This window comes from Amphibalanus amphitrite, unplaced genomic scaffold (assembly GCF_019059575.1).
Source record: "Amphibalanus amphitrite isolate SeventyFive unplaced genomic scaffold, NRLGWU_Aamphi_draft 000040F_arrow, whole genome shotgun sequence".
Taxonomy (NCBI): Eukaryota; Metazoa; Arthropoda; class Thecostraca; order Balanomorpha; family Balanidae; genus Amphibalanus; species Amphibalanus amphitrite.
The window spans coordinates 738,883-765,226 of record NW_024881536.1 but is presented as its reverse complement, the minus strand read 5'-3'; the positions used below and the strand labels follow the sequence as shown (position 1 = coordinate 765,226).

The 26,344-nt window shown below is 52.4% G+C and overlaps 1 protein-coding gene across 1 annotated transcript in view; it reads left to right on the top strand.

The window, feature by feature from the left end:
* Positions 1 to 746: 746 nt before the first annotated feature.
* The window catches only part of LOC122374737 (major facilitator superfamily domain-containing protein 6-like), a 56,638-nt gene continuing 31,040 nt past the window's right edge, over positions 747 to 26,344 (top strand). The window contains exon 1 of the mRNA XM_043353680.1: positions 747 to 971. Within this exon, the coding sequence (XP_043209615.1) occupies positions 923 to 971 (49 nt within the window). The 5' untranslated portion in view covers positions 747 to 922. The remainder of the gene's footprint in view (positions 972 to 26,344) is intronic.

Genomic DNA, 26,344 nt, shown 5'->3' with positions numbered 1-26,344 from the left:
ATTCGTAGCAAATGAGAGATCGCTAAAATTGAATGCAATTCGCCGAAATTGAATGAAAAGATGCCTATTTTGAGTGCAAAAAGGTGTATTTATTGTTAGCGGGTTAAACAAGCTTGTTCAAGCTCTTGTGACAAGCTTGTTCCTGCATTATTTAACGTCTTTCTGAGGTATCTCCTTGATGATCGTATGCTTCGAACTGCCTCAATGCTTCAAAATCATCGTTTTGTGTCGTTCCTTACTGAACGGAGGTGGACCATGCGTGCCCGATTGGTGGGACATTTTCAGGCTCCATTGGGGCCGAGGCCTTCGGTTAAAATGGACAAATCATGACACCATACAAAATGTCCCAGATTTATCTATCACGTGCATTGCTTTTTTGCACAAGATTTTTCGATTTAGGGACCACCATTGACGTTTACTTTTTAACAGTTAAAAAAAAATCACCCGTTGGCTTTCCCGTCTACATGTACATAGTCATAATGTTCCGTCGTGAAAGGACTATATTCTACGGTCATTTGATTGCTAAGTCGATGGCGGACACGCCGCGTCGGATTCCGCCGCTGTGGGCGGTGCTTCCCACCGTGGCGGTAATCGCAGCCGGCCATCTGCGGAGCGCAGGGTCACCACAGGTCATTCGGCGCGCCGCGGCGGACCTGTCCGACGGGCCGGCTGTCCCCCCTCCCCTCCCCTGCCCGGCCGCCGGCCCACCACGGCCACGGCCGGCTCCTGCCTGGAGGACGGCGCGCCGGCCGGCCGGCCGGGCCGAGCCGCAGTTCGACAGCCACCATAGCGCGTGCCGGCCGCACGGCCACCGGCGCCCAAACGCAGCTGGACCGCCCGCCCGCCACGCCGGCCCGCCGCTCCCCCCGGCAGTGCTGCACCGGTCGCCGCCGGCGCCCTGATACGATCGCGCCGCACCGCCATGTCGTCGGCGAAGAAGCCACCGCTCACGGCCAAGTCCACGGCCAAAGGTGAGTGAGACGCCGGCTCCGGCCACCTAATCCACCCGCTCGGCTGTGCCGTAGGTCAGGGACAAACACCCGCGCCGGGGCGCCTGCCCCTGCTCTCTCCCCAGCCGGGGGCGGTCAGCTGCGTGAGCATACAGCGTCCCCATACACTGCACCGACGGGTCCAAACCTGCTGCACTTGTCCTAGGGGAAATAATTATCCGTTTAGAAAGGTCACGTTTCTGTATTTGTGCGCCGCGCATGATTCAAGTAATGTTACGGCTGTTATTCATCCTAAATGTTTGAAACACCAGCTTCGTTTATTGTAATCTTTTTATAATGTTCGTTTTTCTTGTTTAGCCTGCATCTAAAGAAAAATGCACTGAAACACCACACACAATACACAGGCACAGAATAGACGAATTTTTTTTCATGACCAAAATGTAGAATAGATATGATTCGTTTTGAATTTTGTTCGAAATATCCGCGACATCGTTACACGTTTGCGACATCATTATCGTTATTTCGAACAAAATTCATACCATTATATAATGTCTCTGTCTCTGATGATAGAGTGACTGTCACAGCTAAACAATAGCACATAGCTACATGTGTAACGGCTGCTCTTTTATGGCGGTCTCGGCACTATGTCCTCCATAAGCCGGTTTTCATCGATCAACTTCCGCGCACGGAACCTAATGTGTCGGATGACACTGTTCAATGACACCTGACGACCTTACAGCCGATTATAGCTGACCTTCCATTTCCAATACGCACGCGGCACGCAGCAGCTCGTTGTGAGCCGGCCGTGGTCTGTCCATCCTCTGTCCGGTGCTGAAATCACCGCGGCGCAGCGCAGCGCAGCGACCACCCGGTCAGCGGACAGGTGCTGCTCTGAAGGTCAGCAGCGCAGCGACTCCAGCTCGGCCGCGCAGAGGCCCGGCAGCCGAATATTGCCAGCCCGCTGAGGCTGGGGTGGCCCGGGCCTCGTTTGGGAGGAGCTGTACCGTTCGAGTGTGGGAGCCATGTGGGGCAGAACGTGTTGCCGTGACGGCTTCCGGCTGACAGTCGGCAGCTCCGACTGTACCGTACCGGCCCGGACAGACCCGGACAGACCCGGACAGACCCAACCCTGCTGACAGACCCGGACAGACCTGGGGTCTCTGACCGTCCTGCAGCCCGGCCCGGACAATCCCTCTGTCCCATCCCGGCCCGGACAGACCGGACAGTCGACAGACCCGCCGTCCCATCCCGGCGCGGATAGACCCGGACAAACCCGGATAGACCCGCAGTCCCGGCCCGGCCCGGACAGACCCGACTCTGCTGACCGGCCCGGACAGCCCCGCCGTCCCATCCCGGCCCGGACAGACCCGGTCCGCTGATCGGCCCGGTCCGGACAGAGCGGGCCGGCCCTGCTGACCGTCCTGGACAGACCCGGATGACCCGACTCTGCTGACTGGCCCAGACAGACCAGCCGTTCCATCCCGGCCCGGACAGACCCGGTCCGCTGATCGGCCAGGACAGACCGGACAGCCCCGCCGCCCCGGCCCGGTCCGGTTGTCCAGGCTCACCAGACCCCCGCCAGCCACAGACTAATCGGCTTGGCTAATGTCTCCCGCGCCATTTCAAGGTCTCGCGCGGTGCGGGTGGATGGGACTTTTTGTCCGCCGCACAGCAGAGCGAAAAACGTGGACAATTGTCGCATCGCTGGACGCTGGCGGTGCGTGGCCTGGCGCAGAAAAACACCATGCGAGGTGTACAGTTACGCGCGCGGAGCGGCTACCCATTTGTATCGCCCCGAATGGCCGCCTGGGCAAACATCGCGGCTTGTTTATTTGGGGTGAGTGAAATATCGCTACTAACGGCCAGGTGGATTTCACAACACGAATGTGATGATCTTCAGTGCCTGATGACTGCTGCTGGATATGCAAATGGAGATGCCTCCACAGTCCACCGCAACGGCATCGTGCCATTTAATTAATATAACTAGCTTATTATTTCACAATCAACCCTCAGCTCTTCAAATAATAGAAATAGCTAATAGGTAGTGGATGGCGGTCTTTGGCTAGCCATGTGATTGTGAAGAACGCGTGGTGATGGAGGCCGCACGTGCCAATAAGGAGGGGGTGGCCGGGGCCCTTCCCTTGTCTGCGGCCTGCGCCCCTATAGTCCTTGATGGAGATCGTCAACGCCCGCTCCCGTTCCGCCATGATGGTGTTAAAGGGACACTCCCACCTTAACATTAGTTTTGAGTTGAGATAGCCAAATTGGTGGCCATGGCCTGCAAATACCGGTTTGGGCACTCACAACATCGACAAATGCTTTAATTCGGAGATATGGAATTTCAAACTTGCAGTTTTCGGATTCTAAGGGGCTAGTGCATTGGTATGCCCCCTTATAATTTGTGACGTCAGCGGAGATCTAACGATTTTTAAATCTTTTACTAAAACGTTTGGTAGCACGCGGTGGTATATGCTGCTTTGCGCGCAACAAATGCCGCACTTTCAAATAAAGTCGCTAGGAACAGCGGAGATCCCAAAAAGTAAACAAAAGTAAAAGTCTAATATCTTGAAAACCGGTGAATATTTTTCGATGAAATTTGGTAGATATTCGTTTTCGCTCTTTCTGAACCGAGCGACATCACTTTCGTGCCGATTCATTAACTTTTTTGAAGGTGGGAGGGTCCCTTTAAGCTCGGCATCATCTGTCGCCGCGCGGCTCGATGGCTACGTACAGCATAGGTTGTGCTGCACAGTGCACATCTAAGTCTGTATCGTGCATACGATTAGTTTTTGCTTATGCCAAATGTATGCAGTTGAATCAACTTCTCACTCCTTCTGTTATTGATATGTATCTTGTTGACATTGCCCTTAACCTTGGTCATGAGGGGTTCCCCGCTTCAGTCTCTGAATCAGTGTTCACTCAGCGATTGTGGTATGTGGAGACAGGTCGGCTGAGACGTCCCGCGACCCTGTCCTGCAGATGCATACCTACTTCGGAGCAAGATTCGCCGTCAACGCCGGGAAAACAGGCGCCAAACACTTGCATGGACCGACCGGCGCGGTGAGGTGCTTAATGTCACCTTATCACGGCTCATTGATGTTCTGAAAGCTATGTTCTGAAGAAAAAAAGTTATATGACCTGCACCGGAAGCGTTTGCAATGGTATTGAACTTGTAAATGATTTGATATTGATTGATTTCTTTTTGCTTAGGCATCCGGATTTAGGTTTGTGATCTTTTTATTCAATGGAAGTATTCGGAACGATCTGGGAAAATGGGCTAACGCACCAATCTACTACTATTTCGCTCAAATAAATTGTTTATTGACCGCTTTAAGGCTTGAAATCATGTCCTGACTAATCGCAAATGGTCGCAAGAGTGCATGCTGCCTGCCGGGGCATGCTGACGCACATCAAACTGAATTGCGCATTATCGCAAAAGCAGGATAGCGAAAATAAAGTGGTTGAACCGGTCCTTGTCACGCAGACTAGTCGCGCATCCTCACGATTACAATTATAAATACCGGAATTCCTGCACGCTTCATTGGCGCCATTCATAGGCGTTCTGCAGTGCCACCAATAACATTCACAGTTGTGAGTTGGACGTTCAGTTGTTCGAGTACAACACGTCACTGCTTGCGTTGGATATCAGCTTTGAATCGAAAACACCCATATCACCCGCGGTGACCGGCAGGAGAATCGGTCAGGAGGTCTCAAATCGGTCCCGCTGAACACCCACGCGTAGAATCGGTCCCAGACGACCTTGAGTGACGGCCGGTGACCAGTGATCTCAGTAGTCAGTGGTGAGCTGTCAGCGACCACTGGTCACTGGTCAACGACCGGCAGTCAGCGGTCAGCGCTCGGCGGGAGAGGTCAGATGTCAGCGGCCAGCGGTCCCTGTCAGCACGGACGGTGACCGATACTGTCGGTACCCAGCCCAGCAGTGGGCTCCTGTACCAATCAGCTCGCAGATATACCCGATCCAGCCGGGACGGCCTCTCTCTGCCGACTCACGCTGTCCGGGGTGGCGTGTGGACTGTGTGGAGTCACCCCTGTCCGGTCAGCAGACCAATGTTAGATGGTTTGCGGGCCTCATTCCGCGTGCGTGAGTCTAGTCCTCTTCTAGCCGTTTGTTCGGCTCCGAAAAGTGAGGGATAATTTTCCGGAATCAACGATAATTATTCGGTACTCACGTTCGGTATTGCGAGAGCGGAAAATTATCGCCGATGACTTTGCTTCGCCGGATAGAATCCGCAGAGCAGAGTCGCGGGGAAATTATTCCTTTGTCGTCAGTCGATATCCAGCTGACACCTCGAGATTAACCGAACGTCTATTTTGGGAATAATTCTCCAGCGAACAATTCTCCCTAAACATGGATATGCCGATCGTGTCTCTTCGCAGATAATTTTCTGACGGAGAATATTCGAGGGACAACATTTTCCGGATGCCGAACACACGCTAGGTGTGCCAGACTGCAGACGGTCTACTTCAGGCACGCGCCGATCTAGTGCGAGCCACGTCCCCTGGAGTGCCGACACGGCCTGCTCCCCGTTCAGTCCTCCCACGGACTGCCGCCCCCCTCCCCCCGGAAAGGCGAGTCTACCGGCGCGGAAATTGCGCCTCTCTGAGCGGCCCCGTGACCCAGAGGTCCGCGGGCCCACTCCCGGGGTTTCCGCTCGCGTGGTCCGCGGTTCCGGCGTCCAGGTGTAGCCAGCAGCCGCCACGAGCGGCCGGTCAGACGGAGAGATGACCTCAGAAGCTCCCTGAGTCCGACAGGGGACGGAGTGTCGCCACAGGAGCTCACTGAGTCCGACCGGGTGTCGCCACGGGAGCTCACTGAGTCCGACCGGGTGTCACCACAGGAGCTCACTGAGTCCGACCGGGTGTCGCCACGGGAGCTCACTGAGTCCGACAGGGTGTCGCCACGGGAGCTCACTGAGTCCGACCGGGTGTCGCCACAGGAGCTCCCTGAGTCCGACAGGGTGTCGCCACAGGAGCTCACTGAGTCCGACCGGGTGTCGCCACAGGAGCTCACTGAGTCCGACCGGGTGTCACCACAGGAGCTCACTGAGTCCGACCGGGTGTCACCACGGGAGCTCACTGAGTCCGACCGGGTGTCACCACAGGAGCTCACTGAGTCCGACAGGGTGTCGCCACGGGAGCTCACTGAGTCCGACAGGGTGTCGCCACGGGAGCTCACTGAGTCCGACCGGGTGTCGCCACGGGAGCTCACTGAGTCCGACCGGGTGTCGCCACGGGAGCTCACTGAGTCCGACCGGGTGTCGCGCTGGACGGCGGGACGTCGCGGAGGCGACTGGTTAGTAATGCAAATCGGATGGCGGAATGTTGTTGTGATGCAGCTTGCAAGCAGTTTGAGATGGTGGGAGCTCTAAACAATACAGCCCTCGGTTCAGTAGCGATCCTACCAACATCAGCGTTAACCAACCACAGGATGCATGGGCATTGGCGGTATTAATTACACCCGCTCTTAGCCGTGCCACAAAGTAAAAATCAATGCCAGGCTCTGTGTGCGCTTTTGAATTTAAATATATCAAATGGTGCGGTGCATTGCTGTGATACCATTACAATATGTATGCTAAATGTTTTGCACTGAATCCCTTGCATTGTGAGATATGCAGATTCTCTAAACAGCTTCAGTCTAGACTGCCGCACAACATTTCAGAGAATGAAGCTGTGAAGCTGGATGAAGGACGATCACACGGTTAGCGCCGCGGTAAATTAGCGTAACCGGCATCTAAACGGCCATAATGCGCCGATAAACTGCAAATATGGCTGTTGGCAGCGTGGATCACAAAACACGATTATGTTCAACAAGGCAGTTGGTATGGAAATATGTCCACTTCACACGAAATGACTTTATAGTTTGCCGTCATTATGCAGCACAGATGCCTTCATGACTGTGTGTGGGCAACTGAAATCGTTTAATTTTTATATAGCCAAACTCACACTGTAGTTATGTAAATACGGCAAACCAACACCAGATCTGAGCAGACCTGGACATGTTCGTCGTGTACCTTATTTGGGTACTCTTTTATCGTTGCACGCCAAAAACTAAAATTAATGACAAACCGAGCCAATAACAACCAGTACAAAAAAAACGCCGTATGTGCAAATACCATCACCGACGTGCAATTGCATTGCTGGATTTTCCACGGGCTGGGGCTGAACGTGATCGTACGCTGGATCGTACGGAGATTTCCGATTTCTCAATGATCTGAGTGAGTGAGATACCCGTGCGTCGATGAATATACCACTGGTGAATCAAACACGCTACTCGCCCGGTTCGCCGCAGCGCTGCGGGCGCAGAGGGCGGTGCCCTTTGTGACGGTTTTACACACGGAAGGTCCCGCGGCGAAAGCCGACAGTCATGGCTCGTAGAGCGTTTCTCGGAGCTGCTGACCTAGATGCTGGTGGAGTTTTGTTTGATTTCCGCGGTCTGACCGGCCGCCGACCGGTCAGACAAGTTCCGCCCACCTCCAGACCCCGTGTCTGTGAAAAATGTCCCAGCCTGCCTCACCATGTTGGGCGAACTGAATGAGACATGACCCACTAAAGATTTGAAGAACTGTATGAAGCGTGACCGCCTCCTAAGAAATCCCTCCCCTGGAAAATGAGAGTGGATGGGCTGCACGCGTGCCCGTGCTCTGAGCTGCACGCGGCAGCAGGGGAAGGCTCTGCAGCTTGTGCTGGGAAGGGCGCCATAAACCTGCCTCCAGCGCATGTGCCGTCTGTACAGACTGCTGCACGCATCGTGATGCAGATAAGGATAGCGCGATTTTCCAAATATGAGCGCGGATCACAAAAACATTCGTTTTTCTCACTCCAGATGCCGAAATGTAGTTGGTACGTTTCTAGAGAGCTTGGCGGCGGTGGAATGATCTTTGAATATGACCGACCAGGTTCAAGGGCTTAGAGCATAGCTAATGAGACGATCAGATGTGTCTGAATTGATGATAGATGCTACGAACTTATGCCAATGGTTTCGATCCGAAACAAGAGCTTGCATGATTAAATAGTTATATGAAAATCATATTGCTTTATTAGAAAATTTTGCACCACATCCATTCCCAATCATCAGCGTTCTCACCACGGACTTTCCCTCGTACTCAATAAATGAATCTCTGCCCCAGCAGGGGCAGATTATAGCTACCAGGATAAGACGCAGTGTCCCAATCTCCCCATGCATGCAGCGCGTGGAGCAGCGGCAGCAGCACACACTCGTAAATACCTCCTCGCGGATGAGCCGCAGCGTCCGCCTCTCCCACATACAGGGCCAGGAGCCGCCGTGAATACGGTGCCGCCAATGGCGATAACGGCTCCCGTGACCGGGCTGACAGCGGAGCTCCCGTGACCGGGCTGGCGGCGGAGCTCCGTGCCGGCGGTGTCTGGGATCCCGCCGAGATGCTGAGGTCATCACACGACCGGCGGGGCGGCGCGCCTTGCGGATACAGGGCCCAGCTGACCCGGGGACGGACGGCCCACTGACTCAGGGAGCGCTATCGAACAATGCCACCCCACACCCATTGAAGAGATGAGAGAGAATCACGTGACCCCACATGGACCGGTGACTAGTGGAAAAGCAGAGCTATAACCTTGCTCACAGCATCCGGAACAGTGTGCGGTGCTCGGCCGACTGGTCGTCGGTGAACAACCAGTCTGCGTCCGCAGTACTCCGAGTCTTCAGAGTACTGCGGACTGTGGACTGGTCATTGGTGAACAGCCAGTCTGTCGTCCGCAGTACTCAGAGTCTTCAGAGACTGGCAGTCGCCAGTCCGCCATAACCAGTCCACAGTCGCCAGTCCGCCGTCACCAGTCTGCACAGTCGCCAGTCCGCCGTCATCAGTCCACAGTCGCCCGTCCACCGTCATCAGTCCACAGTCGCCAGCCCGCCATCACCAGTCCACAGTCGGCAGTCCGCCATCGCCAGTCCACAGTCGCCAGTCCGCCGGCACCAGTCCGCAGTCGCCCGTCCACCGTCATCAGTCCACAGTCGCCAGTCCGCCGTCATCAGTCCACAGTCGCCAGTCCGCCGTCCACCACCCACCCGGGGAGCTCTACTCTGCGCAGACCGCGGGGGCTGGACCGACCTGCAGCTTATAAGGACCTGGTGTAGTTTGCTGTTGCCATGTGACCCAATCCTCGAAGAGTCCGGGGACTGAAAAGAAAGCAGGTTACAGCACTATGAGGCCCATGCATCGGCCTTCCGAGGACCGAGTGCAAGATAGACGAATTCGGCTCAGCTGCATTGCATGACGCTGGCACGGGTGGTTCTCTTGTGCTCTGGGCATTTAAGCACAGTAATTACCTAACATCAATCTTGTCTGCTGACTGCTCCCCGACCATCGTAGGCCCGCAAACGGTTACGAACTTACGTAACTGTGTTGCACTCGATACCTACTCTGTTTATAAATATCGTGCTATGCGGTGCCGGTGCAGCACTCTTTTGCACTCACAAATTATAATTTAGCTAGTTAAGTGTTTTACTTTTAATTGCATATGAAAATATCAAACTTTTACCTAAATTAAAAGCTTAACATATTTATTCCTATTTTATCACCAACTTGTTGCCTCTGCCTGTCCAGTGTCCATCGTTCCGTCCGTCTGTCTGTCCGTCTGTGTTGTGCGTCTGTGTTGTCTGTCTGTCTGTCTGTCTGTCTGTCTGTCTGTCTGTCTGTCTGTCTGTCTGTCTGTCTGTGTTGTCTGTCTGTCTGTCTGTCTGTCTGTCTGTCTGTCTGTCTGCCTGTGTTGTCTGTGTTGTCTGATGTCTGTCTGTCTGTCTGTCTCTGTCCGCCCGTCTGTCTGTCTGTCCGTCTGTCTGCCCGTCTGTCTGTCTGTCTGTCTGCCTGTCCGGAGGCCGGAGCGGTGGGCTAGGTGTCGGGTCGCGTGTCGGGTGGCTGGCGGTGAAGGTCAATCTCTCCGTACCATCCCAGAGTCCAAGTGTCGGTGTCTGTCGTTAACGCCTCAAGTACCACCTTGAGGCAGTCGGCCTGTTAGACACAGGCCTCTACCGTAATTAAAGACGTACCAGTCGGACTACTCTTACCAGGTGCGCCCTTAGCACTAAATAGGAGACACAGCCGAGCGAGACAACACAAAAAGTGCGTTTTATCGAACATATTGCAGCAATCTTGGCATGCCTAGTCCTTAGTAAGTACTGCATCATAAAGGTATTTCAGCGCCCGTAGTCATTGTACGTGGTCATTGTAAAATCCAGATCGCTGCTAGATTCAAGATTTTCTGTCCGTCTGTGTGTCTGTCTATTACACGTCGCACTCGTACACCACGGAACTGGGATAATCACGGCTTGGACAATCATTATTAGCTGGCTGTCAATGCCTCAATGAATCGTCGCGAATCAGCCGCCCTCCGTAGCGGTCATCTGAAGTGTGGCATTGTGCTTGGAACATTCGAAGAGAAAACACGGAACAACACGTTGCCGTGCCGCGGCTGTCATGACGCGCACCCAGAGCGAATGACATGCCAAAATTGCACGCCATGAGCTCAGCGGCATGTCAGTGGCACAATCGAGTAACTGTTCGCGGCCAGAGCTCGGCGCTGCTATAGGCGAAGCGGCCACCGTTAGACCGTAGTGTTGACACTCGGTACCGGAGGCGAGGATGTGACGTGCCAGCATTTGTGCATGCTGCGGAGGCCGGCCGTTCCTCACAACACCGCACCTCGTGACATCATCAGCGGATGGACGTGTGGGACGGGCTGGCGCGCCCAAGGAACGGTGACCTCGCCCCTGCCCAGCCCCCAGCGGGGAGATTTATGGGCGCCTCAATCACCCTTTGTGACCAGTTCCTCTTCCTCGCTAAGTCTGTCAGCTGTCACGGACGACTATTTCGTGGCGTGTGTATTATGTGACCGAGAGGCTCAGCTTGCATGTGTCGCTAACAGTGGCGTGACGAGCTGACCACCGGTGGTAAGCGGACCGCTACCCATTTTTCCCCTGACCTTACTCTTGAACTTGGGTGACCTGACACCTGTGACGAGAACGCGTCATTCATGACGGCTCAGAGAATACACAATAGTCGACCTATAGCCGTGACCTAGAACTTCGGGCTGCTGCCGCCTGACGATCGGGTCAGCCAGTTCCATTGACCTTCTACCTTCGTGGCATCTGCTTTCGTTACCTATGCCACTGTCGGGCCGGGCCTCCGTCGGGTGTCGGTGTACGAGTCAGCACGTGTCCTGTGCTGTGTTGTCTCATGCATGCACGGTGGACGGACAGCAGAGAGGCGCCGAGCCGTGGAGTCTGGCCAATGACAGGGCCCCCGTGCAGCCGCCTGCGGAGGCCGACACCGACCTCGGCCACGTCCATAAATACGGCCGATCGCAGCCCTTCCCTCTGCCAGGGAGCGCGGGAACGGCTCCACGGCCGGACCGTGAACAGGTGCGTGACCGAACGGCCGTCCTTGGGGCCACCCACCTTCTGGAAATTCCGACAGGATTTCGGAGGAGGAGGAGGAGGAGGCCGGGCTAGCTCATTATTCCGGACAAGCGTATTCGCTGATGGATGCTGAGTTGCGGGACTATTTCATCAGCCAAAGCTTTTGCGGGACTGAAGCAGCTGTCATGTATGACATGGCCGCAGTTGGTCACCGTCAAACAAGACAATGCAAATCGATGCTCCAATGTCTATCTATCAAACGGGTATTCCGGGACAACAGCTTACCCCGTAACCCCATACAGCTTCGCATCTTAGCCACGAGCCCCGCAGGTCTTACCTACCAGTTCTCACTTTCAAATAAGTGGTGTTTTCGTCTATCCGAACTCATCCCTGCAATTAGGCGTCTCTCGCCCGGGCTCATACCAGTCGGCTGACGCAACCCTGGCCTGACGCGCAGTACCTGCCCTAGACGGCTGGAGGGTCTCTGTGGGTTACCGGCCGGTCCAGGGTGTTTGGTGGGACTGTCGGACAGCTGAGCCCACTCCTCCCCTCTCACTACCGTACTCTCTGCGCAATACCGGCATGATTAATCACCGATCCACTGTCTACAGACGCCTGACGGAAACCCGGCACAGTCCTTGGCCGGGCGCCTGACCGTAATCCTACGAGGCCCTACCCGGCGCTGCCCCTCGGACGAGCCCAGCAGATCCGCTCCTCAGGGGTGCAGGGCCGTGATGGATGCCGCCGGGAACCTGCAGGGCTCGTCAGCGGCCCTGGCGCGGCGCGAATCCCTTCCTGGCCCCGTCCTTGGCTAGTGGCGGGGCTCCCTGTCTACGTCTATCTCTATCCCCGGCCAATCGCGACTCCCTGGCCCCTGCCTGGCCCCGTCTCTGGGTAGCCGGACTCGGGACTCCTTGACTGACCGGTGACTGCAGAGACTGGTCCCCCGACCAGTACCCCTCTGAGGGGTGGGCGCCCTGCCGACTGACTGCGGTCGACCGGTGCTTCCATCGTGGCAGCAGATTGACGTCAGAGCCCGCGACAGGTCCCGAGAGGTCCACTCAGTTCGCAGTGTTTCATATGGTTCAGTCCGGTGACCGGTCTATAATCGGATTACGGGGCTGAACAGTAGGCAGGCGGCAATCTATAGGATCATTTGTTGGAGACGTGATAAAGACACTTTTTTCCTATCAAGCAAAAATCCTTGGCTGCACTTTGCTACCGCTTACGAGTAGGTATTAGTTTTGTCCATGCTCGTATTTTCTTTGAGCAGTATGTATATAGCGTGGTGTATGACAAATCAAACAAAATCTTATACTCCTATTTCGCTTTCCAAAGGCTCCTCAGTGAAGCATGTGCGCATATGTGTACCTATATAGTAATACATGCATAATGTAGATGTTCAAAGGCTGCATGTTTAGATATCGAGAGTTATGAAAGACTGAGAAGTCAGGAAATATCAAATGTTTTGAATGTCTCATGCTTGAATGCTGGAATGAGTTGCTTTTGATATAAGCCTTTAGCACTTTTTTTTCTTATTTATTTTCCTACCTGCAGAATGGCGATAAATACTGGCGCCTGAGCTGATTTTTGATATTATATAACGCGCTACCCAGTTGGCACAACATCAGGAATGTATGGAGATAATATACGGAGTTTACGGAGGCTGACCTTGCTCGGACGCTGGTGGTCATGACGAAACTGCAAAACGCCATTTCCGTAATCCTCTAGTCAGCTCTGTGCGGGAAAAACGAGCGATTCACTTATTAAAACCAGCGGAGTGATTGCAATACATGCAGTATCATGTATCATGTCTATGTCGAGAATATAGCGGACATGACGGAGCATTTCAAACATGAAACATGCTTCTTTGGTACGTATATGTATAACAGGTATCCGCTTGCGCATGCATGAGAAAATTGAGCATATTAGACTCTGGTATCCCTGGCTTCCAGTGCAGAGCAAAGTTCTCTAAAAAAGAATCTCCCAGTTTTGTATGGGAGCTAATGGCGACAATCAGAGAGGTAGTGAGACACGCCGAGAAGTAGCCATTATCAATTTATCATATTGCGTTGTCCACAAAACATTTCATCGAGGTAGTGGCCAAAGAGTTGTAGCGCGAAGTGATCGCTGGGGTCGACAGGTCCAGGACATCCCACTGATGACGGCCGATAAGCCGGTTTGTCCTTGTAGCGCGTACACGGACGCCGCTCGGTCGACCTGCCGCGAGCTGAGCTGCTTGAGACGACCTCGGCGGAGCTGCTGGAGCGGGCTGGCGGAAGATTTTTGCACGGCTGTCGGAGCACGCCGCCCGGTGAACGGGGTACTGTTCGGCGTCAACAGGGCCGGCTCTGTTTATACGGCGGGGCACGCACGCACACCCTTACGGGCGGAGCGGCCGCGGACGGGCGGAGTGCCGGGCGGACTGACGGTCAGCAGCAGTCAGCACTGACCGTGCGGACGGGCGGAGTGCCGAGCGGACGGGCGGAGTGCCGGGCGGACGGGCGGGCGGACTATGACGGTCAGCAGCAGTCAGCACTGACCGTGCGGACGGGCGGAGTGCCGGGCGGCGGACGGGCGGAGTGCCGAGCGGGCGGGCGGACTGGCGGGTGGACTGACGGGCGGAGTGCCGGGCGGACTGACGGACGGACTGACGGTCAGCACTCAGCAGTCAGCACTGACCGTGCGGACGGGCGGACTGACGGGTGGACTGACGGGCGGAGTGCCGAGAGGACTGACGGTCAGCAGCAGTCAGCACTGACCGACGACCGTGCGGGCGGGCGGTGTGCCGGGCGGACTGACGGGCGGACTGACGGGCGGAGTGCCGAGCGGAGTGCCGGGAGGACTCGCGGGCGGGTGGACTGACGGGCGGAGTGCCGGGCGGGGGACGGGCGGAGTGCCGGGAGGACGAGGACAGACCGGCCAGCGGACACGGACATACGACACAGAGGAGAGGACAGCGCTGGCGGGGATAAGGACAAGGGGACAGCACGGGCCCACCATAGGCAAACATGGCGACAGGCAGAGGTGCTGACAGATCAGTCGGCGAGCTTTGACAGACTGACAGACGAATTGGACAGATCATTTGACAAACAGAGACAAGGGCAGATATACACTTTATAATGACAGCTTAACGGTCGGCGAGCTTTGACAGATCGACTGACGCTGAGGACGAACTATTTGACAGAGAGAGGCAGGGTCAGACGACAGTAAAGGCAGATCGTGACGGCAGACTGACAGAATATAGCTGAAGCTGAGGACGGATGAAGTGACTAATGGAGACAGCACCAGACACTATAATGACAGACGAATTGACTGACGTTGACAGACATACGCCGATGACGGAGTACTTCGTGGGTGTTGCCAGACGGACACACGACGTGAGGCGGATGATAACGGGCTGCACGTAAATATGAGTGCAGACGCACCGCGAGACGATCTACTGACGACTGTGCGGACTGCTGGCTTACATGTAATGCGCCACAAACACAAATATACCTACTCAGTGGGACGAGACTGGTGCCTCATCGCTGAACAAGGCTGTTCGGGGCAGGACCTCAGTCTAAGCACCGTTAGCATATCCTAGGGTAATTAGTTTTCGGCAATGAATTGCGAGTGAAGCTATGAAATCGTCCTCAGTGATTTTCGTCCTGCAGCGGTATTGATTGAATGATGTCTATATCCAACAATTTTTCTCTTTTTTCGGTAAGATTATGTCTTTGACTTGAATTAAAATTTTCATATTGAATTTTTAATGTTTAAATACAGTAATTTTCATCTAAGGGCCGACCCTTGGCCCAGGGATAACGCTTACTTACGATATCCTCCACACATCTTCATATAAATTAACGGGATAGCAAAAGAATTTGGAGTCGGAGTGCTTTTCCCTTCATTGATTTGCGAGCTATGAGTTTATTTGTCGACATGTCGGTAAAATGATCTTTGATGACCTTGATGACCTGATTTGATCGCGCCTGACATGTTGCTGTTAGAACTTCATCATTGTAACCTCTGGAACGTTGTTTGCCGTTTGTCCGCCGTGACTCAGCGTTTCCAGTAAGACAAGCGACGAAGTGTTTTTACGCTCGTTTTGATATGTTTTGATCTAACAAACACCACGGCGCGCGTTTAACAGCATCGAAGACACACAGCCACACCTCACGACCCGTGTATTCCTCCGCGACCATCCTTTCAGCCGATCTCAGGCTGCTGTCCTTCCCATGCGTGTGACGCCATTAGAGGCAGCGTGCCCGGCTGTGATCGCGGGCTGCGGCGGCGGCGGCCGGCCGGGCTGTGTTCAAGGGCGCTGAGAGCGGGAGCAGTGAGCACGCACCGGCCGCGGGCCGCGGGCGTGGTCCCCGCCGCCCTGTTACCAGGCGGACTCGGCGCGCGGGATGTGCGGAATGACCTCTATAGGGGGGGGGGGGGCGTGCCACTGCACGGGCCGAGCGGTAATGGGTGAACGGCTGGAATTTAGCCGCCCAGCCCGGCGTGCCGGTCGGAATCGACATGAGAGCTGAAATTATGTGCTGGTGTGGGATCCATGTCGCCGATTCGACCGCCAGAATGCATTAACGACAGACGGCCTCCGGCTTTTCCGAATCATCAGTCTCCTGATTCTGGGAGGTGGCTCATCCCAATATTGGGCACATGGTTGTTGGGTGAACGTCTTCTCCCCTGGCTGCATGCCTTGGCTATTTACATTCGTTATGGTCCGTCCTTCTGACATTGTGTCACGCCAGTGCACTCCCTGGATGATGGATACGGCGTCATTCCGGTATGTTCCGAGTGGCGTACCGTCACGTCACGGACTGCCTTCACGTCACGTCACACGTCACACACGCAGCGACTGATAACGGCGGTCAGCGAACTCCAGCTATGTATTGCAGAGTAGTGTGAATCTAAAACTGCGCTTCAGTTCGTTTTTACTGAGCACCTGATTTTTGCAGCCCTAATGGCACATAGCATCGAAAAACATATTGTCGTTTCTGACGCGGCGGCTGATTTCTCTGAGAGGGCCGATTTTTCGTGGTTCCACGCCAGTCTGCTGCAGTGATATGGCCGGGACGACCGTCGTCAAGGTCAGACTCGAAAATCCACCACCACGATCTGACCTTACCGCGGGACAGGTGCTGGTGCCATTTGGTCAGTTCCGGTTTGGCAGATGTGCATTGTACAATAATATAACCTCTGCAAAGGATGCGCAGTTGTGCACCAGTCATGGTAATTTGGTCGTATCCATTCCGCTCTAGTCGCCGGCAATCGCTCAGCTGAGCTCGGTTCCATGTTCCACTTCCTAGCCACGCATGTATATAATTAATTCCAAGTCCATTCAAAGTTTGTCTGTGTTCGGACTGCCACCTAGACACTCTCTGCGACTCGTCGCCCCGCTGTGAACCAGGGCAGCGCCCCTCCGCTCGACCCCGCCGCTCCGCTCCGGATTCCTCCATCGACAGGGAAACCCGGCGCGGTATGAGAGCGAGTGCGCCCCCGGCGCCGGCCGGCCGTCCGTTACCAGGGTCTGGGTCAGGCCGGGCGCCGTGACCGCCGCACTATGTTTTAACTCAGGATCAAAACTGGCCAGGGCTCGTAACTAAGAAACTATATGAGATACAGACGTGTTTTTAGGCTCAAACGAAACGTTGGAGACTAACGATCATTTAAGGTGCAAAATGTGTCGGACCAAATCGCTTATGTACTTGTTTATGACGTCACAAGTGTCACGAAAAATATACAAATTTTGTGTCATATTCTAGCTATGAATGCACGAGCATTTAGGTATCGTAAATTTGTAATCGTATCTGTAAAAGTCATCGTAAGTCTGAGCAAGGCTCATCGACGAGGCAAGCCAAGGTTGAGGACATGACCTTGTTAGTTAGCGTTGATGACCTCAGATGACCTTGAATGTCCTTATATAGGACTTATTCATATAGGACCTACAATCTTTATATTTATTTCAAAAACATTTTCAAACGTATGTTTTGATATCAACTTGATGTTAACCCTGTCTCCACTTTAGTAAGTCCAGAGTCCTGTATGTTTTACGGCACATGACGTCAGGGGCGGATCCAGCTAATCCGTTTGGAGAGGGCAAAAGTTTCCGACCCATTCGGTGACCTCGACTCACCGCCGCGCCGGTGCTTTTACAACGCTTCACCACGTCTGCAATCTGCATGTGTGCAGTTCAGGGAGTTCCATCTGTTATCAGCATACCGACCTAAACAATGAGCAGCGAGCGGTCAGCTCCATCCCTCAAAATGATTGTGACAAAAAGACCTGCTTTTCGTCCAGATAGGCATCGACGCTGTATTATATTTCTCATCACCAAAAGCTTTGGGAGCGGCAAAAGGATAGTCTTGCCCACACTATTCAGCTATGGGGAGGGCAAATACCCAGCTATGCCCTTCACTGGATCCGTCATGCATGACGTGAAATGGTAGAATGTATCCCAAAACTTCTTACCAATTCCTATTGTATGGTGCGTTATGTAACATGCAACGTGCATGTAAAAGCACTTCATTGTCATACATATTGACGCTTACTGCTGCAAAAATCGAACGTAGTAATATTGAATGAAGCGGCCGATGGTAACCCTACCGAACGCAAAAAGGTAATGGACGACCAAAAGCCGATCATCGTGATCAGCGGTCTGTGTCAGGTCTCATAGTCACCTTTCAGCTCAAAGTCCCATCTTAAACTGGGCACAATGAATATTTAATTGCGCTTCATCAGGCACTAAATATGTTTATAAACTATCAAGGAAGCATGTGTAGCGACCATATAGTTAGCTCCAGAGCCCATCTATGAATTTACTGCAATAGCCATGGGGTGGAAGGTTCCTGTTATAGACCTATAGGTACTATATTTCATCAATTACACCGGTAACGCTGTTGATATTTAAGAAATGTTTATTTCGTATGAATGCTAGCAGTGTTTGAATGAACAAATGTCATTCATCGACATTGTCCGGTCTCTGGTTCCGGAGACCCTTTGTTTTCTTCTCGCGACACATGAAAATGCAGCTGGCACGTGTCGTAGGGGGTCGTGCCGTCAGCTGATTACGCCCCAGGGTACGGCAGGTCGCACACAGGTCGGCGACCTTCTATGGGACACCAACTCGTCACAACAGACGAGATAATGAACGAGGAGTACTAGCATTTTCCCTTGACGCACGCTAGCGACCGTCCCATGGCTCAGCAGGAGCAGACGTGACTCGTTCAAAAAAGTGTTCACCGGACCCCCAACACCGGCGCACTCAGGCGCAGCTGAAATTTTGAGGGCATATAGACAACTCCTTGACCCACAGTGTGGTGGTAGTCCGAGACTGTACACTAGCGTACAATTTTTTGTAGCTCTATTAGAACATTGACATATTTCAAAAAAGTGTGCCAATGTAAGGGCTGACGGAAATCAATAAATGTAACACTTATATGCATCATAATTATATAAATTTAGACTCATTACAAAGCCAAAAGCTCGCGCTGTCGTTTGGTACCCAAATTATATAGTTTTGTCAATCCAAAGCTCGAAGATGTTGACGTGAAGCAAGGCGACTGTTTCTGCGTTTGTTCGCCGAAGTTTGGCTTTCGAGAATTGTCTGACTTTGTTGTACATTTTCAACGTTTTCAAAAGTAAAGAGAATACAAGTTTCCGTCGTTAAAGATGCTCTGATCATTTTTGAACACGATAGTGGCCAAATGAAAACGTTTAAAAATAGTCGATATTTCGCGTCCTGGCCAGTTTTTGGCCAGAGTTAAAACACGGTGCGCCGGCCAGGCACGTCCACGGTTCACCAGGAACGCGGCGGCCCACTGCCGGCACACACTGACCGCGCTGGTAGCTTCCGGCCCGGCTGCGAGCTCGGCGCCGAGCTGGGCCAGCTCGCCGGCCCGTTACGGTCCGGTCCGGTCCGGAGGCGCTCCGGCCCGGAGGTCCGGCCGGCGGAGACAGCTCGGCCGTGTTTTGACTGCGGCCCGCCGCTGCGCCCGCCTATCAGACAGTGGGTGATTACGGGCGCGGACTGCCCGGCGCCGCGCCGGCGGATCAGCAGAGGCGCGGACGCCGCTGCTGACGCTGCTGCTGAAGCCTGCGCTGGAGATAGCGCACACTGGGCGGCCGCCGCCGACTCAGATAGGAGATGGCAGGATCGGCAGCCGTCCTGACAGATACCGAGTGTCCGGAGGGATTGCGTCAATGCATTGCGTTAGTGTGAACTGTGAACTGATGTGTCAGCTTCTCCCTGTGGTAATGTTTCAACTATCTCATATCGAATCAAAACCACAGGTGAACGGTAGGGTAGACCGGGGCAAGGCGCACCCCTTAGCGTCTGGCTCGTGATAGGGAATAAATTAGGGGACAACGAAAGGCGGCTTAGCGCTTATGTAAACTACTGAACATTTGTCTTCAATATCCCATGGACAAAATTCATGACTCACTCATTGGTAACGTGTCAAAGGGGGGGGGGGGAGTGATTGAAGTCAAAGTGGCGTTTTGCCCCGGTACCGGGACATGGGGTGCCTTTTCCGAGGGGCAAAGCGCACCACATCAAATAATAATCATAACAAGCATTTGGGTGAAAACAAGCCTCTGCTGTAGCTTTAGCATTGCGGTACGCATCTAAAAATTGTTGTTCGTGACTGTAAGCCATAAATCAAGTTTGCGCTAGCCATATGATAGGCAGCATTTGGAATTATCCACATGTCAACTGCAGTCACGGTTCAAAAAAAAAAAACTCATGGCGGTTAGTAAGTGTTGATCCCTGACTGTCCCTGGCTGCGTGACTGCAGTGAAATTGCCCGGCCCATGCCCCTCCCCTTTCCTCCTACGTGACCGTGACATATAGGTGATTTTATGATATGCTTTGTTACAGCGTAACTGGGGCAAAGCAGTTACGTTCTGGGCAAAGCAGTTACGTTCTGGGTAAAGCAGTTCTTGTTCCCGCTACGCTGTGCCGCATTACCCCCGCGTCAACTAAATCATACTTTGTCACCTGACGCACCCATGGCGTAAGTGACGCAAACTATGTTTGGCAAAAATAAACAGGTAGCACCCATAAAAACTATTGCAGTACGCTTGCATGCACCCTTCAACATTAACCCTCGCCGGCACAGGGGGGTTGATGCACCCCCCTAAGTTTTTTCGCGAATAACTCACGTAAAAAGCGGCCAATCGCGACAGAACTTTCAGTACCCTCGCATTAATCAATTTTACACCTACCCTGAAGATTTCATGAACCTGACCCCAATGACCTTTGACCTGTGACCTCTTTTCCGTGACCATGTTTGGCCGAAATCGCGATTCGGCGTATGTCGGCTCGCATTAGCCGCGCGTTTGCAAGCTTTTTGTGTTTTCAAACGTTCAAACATGTGATTTGATGTTGCTCCCATGCATTAGGATGGGTGTCAAGGTCACCTGAAGGTCAGGTCAGGTCATTGACCTTTGGTGACCCCCCCCCCTTCGACGGCACAGGGGGGGGGGGGTACGACCCCCCCCCTTGCGTTTGGCCCCTGATGGAGCTAGAGCTTCGCGGAAAAAAACGAGCGTGTTGCCCGTCACGAGAGGAAGCCAATGATACCCAATTTTAAGGTCCTAGGTCATCGGTTGATCTTCCAAACCAGGTCAATGACCCAAAAATCGGGAATATCGGGACCTGTTAGAAAGTCGTAAAGCGTGGCTGCTAAGGGGTTTTCCGGGGTGCTGATCACGAATATCCCGCGCACCGACGGGGGTCTGCGCCAACTTCGCACCGACGGGGGGGGGGGGGCGGATGACCGCCCCCCCCTGAGATCTCGAGAACGAAGCAAGATAGCGACAAGCGGTAAACGGCATCGGATACGCACGGCCAAGATCTACAATTTTTACTAAGGTCATTTTCAGGTCAGGTCAAAGATGACGTCACAGGGGTCGAAAAAGTCAAAATGGCGGCGCTAGATATGGAGAGAGTTTTTCTCGAATAACTTTCGAATTAGTCAAGATAGGAACAAACTAAGGGCATCATCGTGATCCTCTCGTCAATCCGCATCGAATAATATATATGTTGACCTCGAAAGGTCAAGGTCAAAGGTTGACCTCAGGTCACGTGACCTCGAGGTCATCATGTATATCATTCGATGCGTCTTGACGAGCTGAACACAATGAGACCATCCACGCGTCTGTATCTTGTTCCTGTACGGAGTTATTGGCCAAAAACCTTTGGTGACCTTTGATGACGTCATATGACCTCACAGCTGCCCAACAGCAAAACAGACTTCAAGGTAGTGAAGGTTGATCGTATATGAAGTCATGTATGGTATATGGGGCCAATCCGACCCGTTTTAGTGGTAAAAACAGGGAGTTGATTTTTCCCCCATTGACTTATAATGGGGAGGTCGCGAAATTGACCTGACCTTAGGTCACCGGTATCAAAATTCCGGGATAAACAAATTGTAGCTACTAATGACCTTATAATATCCTGCGACTTTCAAAGGCCTCTGACATCTACTGTAGCTCTGGCACGGTGACAAAGTTGCAAAAAAGTGACTTGAGGTTGGGTCATTCAAAGTGACCTGGTGACCTGACCTTAAAAGGTAGGAGGTTCAAACTTGCACACCATGTGTAAAATTGATGTGGTTATATTCATACTAAATTTCGCGGCGCTACGCGCCGCGGTTTTCCCGCTATTCGCGAAAAACCTCAGGGTGAGCGGATATCCGCCCCCCCGTGGGTGCGCGGGATATCATGTAAGTTTTGTTCACAGATGATGTCGTTAAGCGTTTCGACCAGGTTGGGTCAGGTCAGGTCAGGTCAGGTCAGGTCAACGGGTAGGGGTCGTGACGGGTATTCGTAGTACCTGTCATCCGGCTCTGACAGCTTCGTAACATGTTACGATAGCACCAAAACTACTTCGTAAATGTTCAAATGGTTGCTAAATTTGAATTCAGCGCTCCAAAAACTAGCCTAGAAACATGCAAAACTCGAAAAAGTGAACCGAGGTCATCAAAGGTCAGTGACCTGACCTGACCTTCAGGTGACCTTGACACCCACCCTAATGCATGGGAGCAACATCAAATCACATGTTTGAACGTTTGAAACCACGAAAAAGCTTGCAAACGCGCGGTTAATGCGAGCCGACATACGCCCAATCGCAATTTCGGCCAAACATGGTCACGGAAAAGAGGTCACAGGTCAAAGGTCATTGGGGTCAGGGTCATGAAATTTTCAGGGTAGGTGTAAAATTGATCAATGCGATGGTACTGAAAGATTCGTCGCGATCGGCCGCTTTTTACGGGAGTTATTCGCGAAAAACCTTAGGGAGGTTGCATCAACCCCCCCCCCCCTGTGCCGGCGAGGATTAAGTTGACCTTACCCGAACAAAACGTATATCATTCGACGCATCTGAGCGAGGCAAACACGATGATGCCAAATCGCGGCGCTGCGGCCGTTTTTTTCGAAGTTGTTTATCAAAAACCAAACCCGTGCGTTGGGCCACTTGACCCGAACTTAAAGGTCACCGGTTGACATGAACCCTTAAAATAGGGTACCAATCTCTGCGTCTCGTAGCGGCGCACACGCTTGTCTTTTCTGCGACGCTCTAGCTCCATCAGGGGCGAAACGGCGAGGGGGATACCCCCTTTTAGGCAATGCATAGGTCTGGCGAGGTTTAAACTCATCTAAAACGTCCCATCAGAAGCACTGACAACCAGTTTGACAGAGTTTGATAACCAAAGCATGGCAGCCTTTTTGCCATTGCTTTTCCCCGATTTTTCTTACCAGCTTTTTTGTAGGGAGGTAGGTCGCAAATAGGGAACTGGTCGCTAATTGGCATCTTACCCTACATGTTCCTACATGTATGTACATTACCCTACATTGAGCCATAGATCAACATTCAATTCAACACCTTTAGTTGGCTTAGACACTCATTCAGGGACGTACCTAAGGGTGGCGGACGGGGTGCGCCTCCCCCCCCCCCACCCAGGGGTTTCAGGTCCTCCCGGATGGAATCAGGGCCCCCACGGGCCGAAGGCCACCGTAGGCCAAAATCACGTCGGAGTCCGGAGGCGAACGCAATTCACGGGAATCCTAAAAATAACGTCAGGACAACCAGGACCCTCTGACCAGCCTGACAGCTAGGGTCCTTCTTACTACCTGGGGCCTCCTGGGAATAACCGCTAGTGTCTGTGTCTGACCGCTAGGACCCTTCTGACTATTCACTTCTGACTCTTACCATATGGGGTGTGTAAGAGTACGCACGCCAGGCGGGTGGAGTACGCAAGCATATGAACACACACCTATGCAGCTTGCACTGTCCAAATGCTTAACTTCAAACTGAGAAGGCATTTAAGTTAATTCTAACAGTATCCAAAAAGAAAAACATAAAATAAATCTTTCATGTCTATAAATCAGGAAATAATCATGTCATGTGTTTCTTAAAAAAAAATGCACAATCAAAAAGGAGAATAACTCGTATTTCGAAGAATTTCGGGTACGCATCTGCATCACAGTGCTCCATTGATGATATACCTACAAAACAATCGTCATTGAGCGATAGATTAATAATTCTATATTTCTGTATATTCGATTTAATGTATAATTCTGCGTACTCTTACCCTCCTGAACAGTGCGTCCTCTTACCGTACATGCAATTCGCGCACAAAACAACCCCGAAACGTTGTGCAAAACTTCGCAAACAGAATATTGCACTGTAGGGGAAGTTGGGGGAACGCCGAATACTTTTTTTCTGACGCCCGTAGCACGCAAGGTAGACAACATAAGCTATTCTTGTTGGCGTCATTCGAGAGGCCAGTCTTTTGCCTTTCAAACATACCAGGCGCATTTGATGAATTCGCATACCGTTAAGCGCACAAACTAAAAATATCAAAGAAGTGATTTTTTCGGCGTTGCCCCGGACTGCGGGGAAAGCCGAAAATGGGAGAAATGATCTACGGGGAATGCCGACATTGATGTTTCGCCACTTTATCTCAAACTTTATCCAGAAGTTATCAAAGCTGACACGCGTTTTAAGAGCTTGAGGACGCTTGGTGCACACTGGAAGTTATAATTGTGTGATATAATAAGAAAATGCCAGGTAAATAATTCCTTATAGGTAACAGGCCGTTGTGTCGGTTGAAAGTGTAATTTGTGTGACTAAAAATTCGCGTTGCTATTCTACAGCAGTAAAGTCCACGTAGCGTGCTTTAACGTGCGTAATTGCACGTTTTCGGCATTACCCCAGCCAGCCATACTTTCATTTGCAGGCCCATAACTTTTCAACGTGCAGTATAAATTTCAAATAGGCAGCACACTTATGCAAAGACATGCTGAAGATTACTTGACCGAATTGGCCAGACAAACGGTAGCATAATGAGTAAGAAATGCAGCTTCAAAGGCGCATGTAGTACAAGGAACGCGTACCTTGAAAACGCTCTTGGCGCCCTCACAGCCGAAGTATTCCGAATGACGACTCGTAACAAACATGCGATAATTGTATTGTATTGTATTGTATTGTATATTTTCACAAACTTCTTCCGTGCGAACACAGCTTTTTCAGAAGTTCGAGTCATACAAAGGTTAAGAGAACTTAAAACTATAAAGACATTAAAACAATGATGACACATATAGACTCCTACCTAATCAGAACTTTCATTTGATTAATTTTGACCACTTCTATGCATCATCCTCAGACGGCTTTTGAACTGCCCGATCGACGAGCTCTGCAACACAATATTTGGCAGTGAATTCCAAGAGGTAGCGGCGCGGTACGAGAAAGTACGTTGGGTGGCGGCGAGTCTCACTCTAGGCAGGTCAAACTGCTCAGACCGGGCGAGGCGGGTGTCACGGGAGGCTGTATCACGTCTCGGAGTAAATAACCGGCGCATCGCAATCGGGGTGTCCGGATCATGAAGCGCACGATATACACGAATACAGTCACGCTCCGAAATCATATCCTCAAAGTTCACCCAGCCAATAGACCTAAGCACGGGAGACATGTGCTCGGCTCGTCGTGCGCCAGTGACCACACGGGCTGCGAAATGCAGCAGCTTTTGTATGCGCTTCAACTGGCTGCTGCATGCACTAGCCCAAACTGGCAAACAGTACAAGATATGGCTGAATACGTGGGCTTGGATGATGGCCAGGAGCGCTTCAGTAGTGAAGTGACGTCTAAACCGATACAGCGAGACGAGAATACCCGTACACCGGCGAACTACCAGTGACACGTGGCTCTCCCATGTGAGGGATTGGTCAATGATGACACCTAATACTTTGATGTTTTTTGATGGGGTAAATTTGTGACCAGACATTTCGAAGAAAAAGGAGGAACTTTCCTTGACGGCTTGCCGTGTGCCTAAAAGTGAAAATACCGTTTTTGAGGGGTTCATTTTTAGGGAATTTACTCTCAGCCACATTTCTATGGACTTGAGGGATTCCTCGAGGCGAATCTTGAGCAAACTCATGCTGACTTTGTCCCTTGAAGAACTGTCGAGCAGTTGGGTGTCATCAGCGTAACTGATGAGCCGTCCATGGGGAAGAAAATTTCGCATTTCGTTAACCGTGAGACAAAAAAGAATCGGCCCGATAATCGATCCCTGGGGGACGCCACACGTCACTGGCAGCACAGTGGTGCCGCCGCGAACCATCTGTCTTCGATCGCTCAGGTAGCTGGCAAACCAATCAGACGAGATGCCGTACCACCCCATCTTATTGAGAAGGACGCCGTGGTCGACGCTGTCAAATGCCTTACTGAGATCGAGGGATGTTATCGATGCTAGGTGACCTGAGTCGATCTTCTTCGAGATCCACTCGACAGCGTCGACCAGGGCGTCCTCTACACTGTGTAGTCACTTAAGCTTCAGAGCATCACTGACAGGTGGCATCCATGTCTTACGGTTTTCGAAATATCTCGAATTTCGGCTTTGCCCCAACTTCGGCATTGCCCCAACTTCCCCTACAGTATTTCCCCAGATAACCTCACAAGTTTCCCACAACAATCACGGAAATAGATATATAT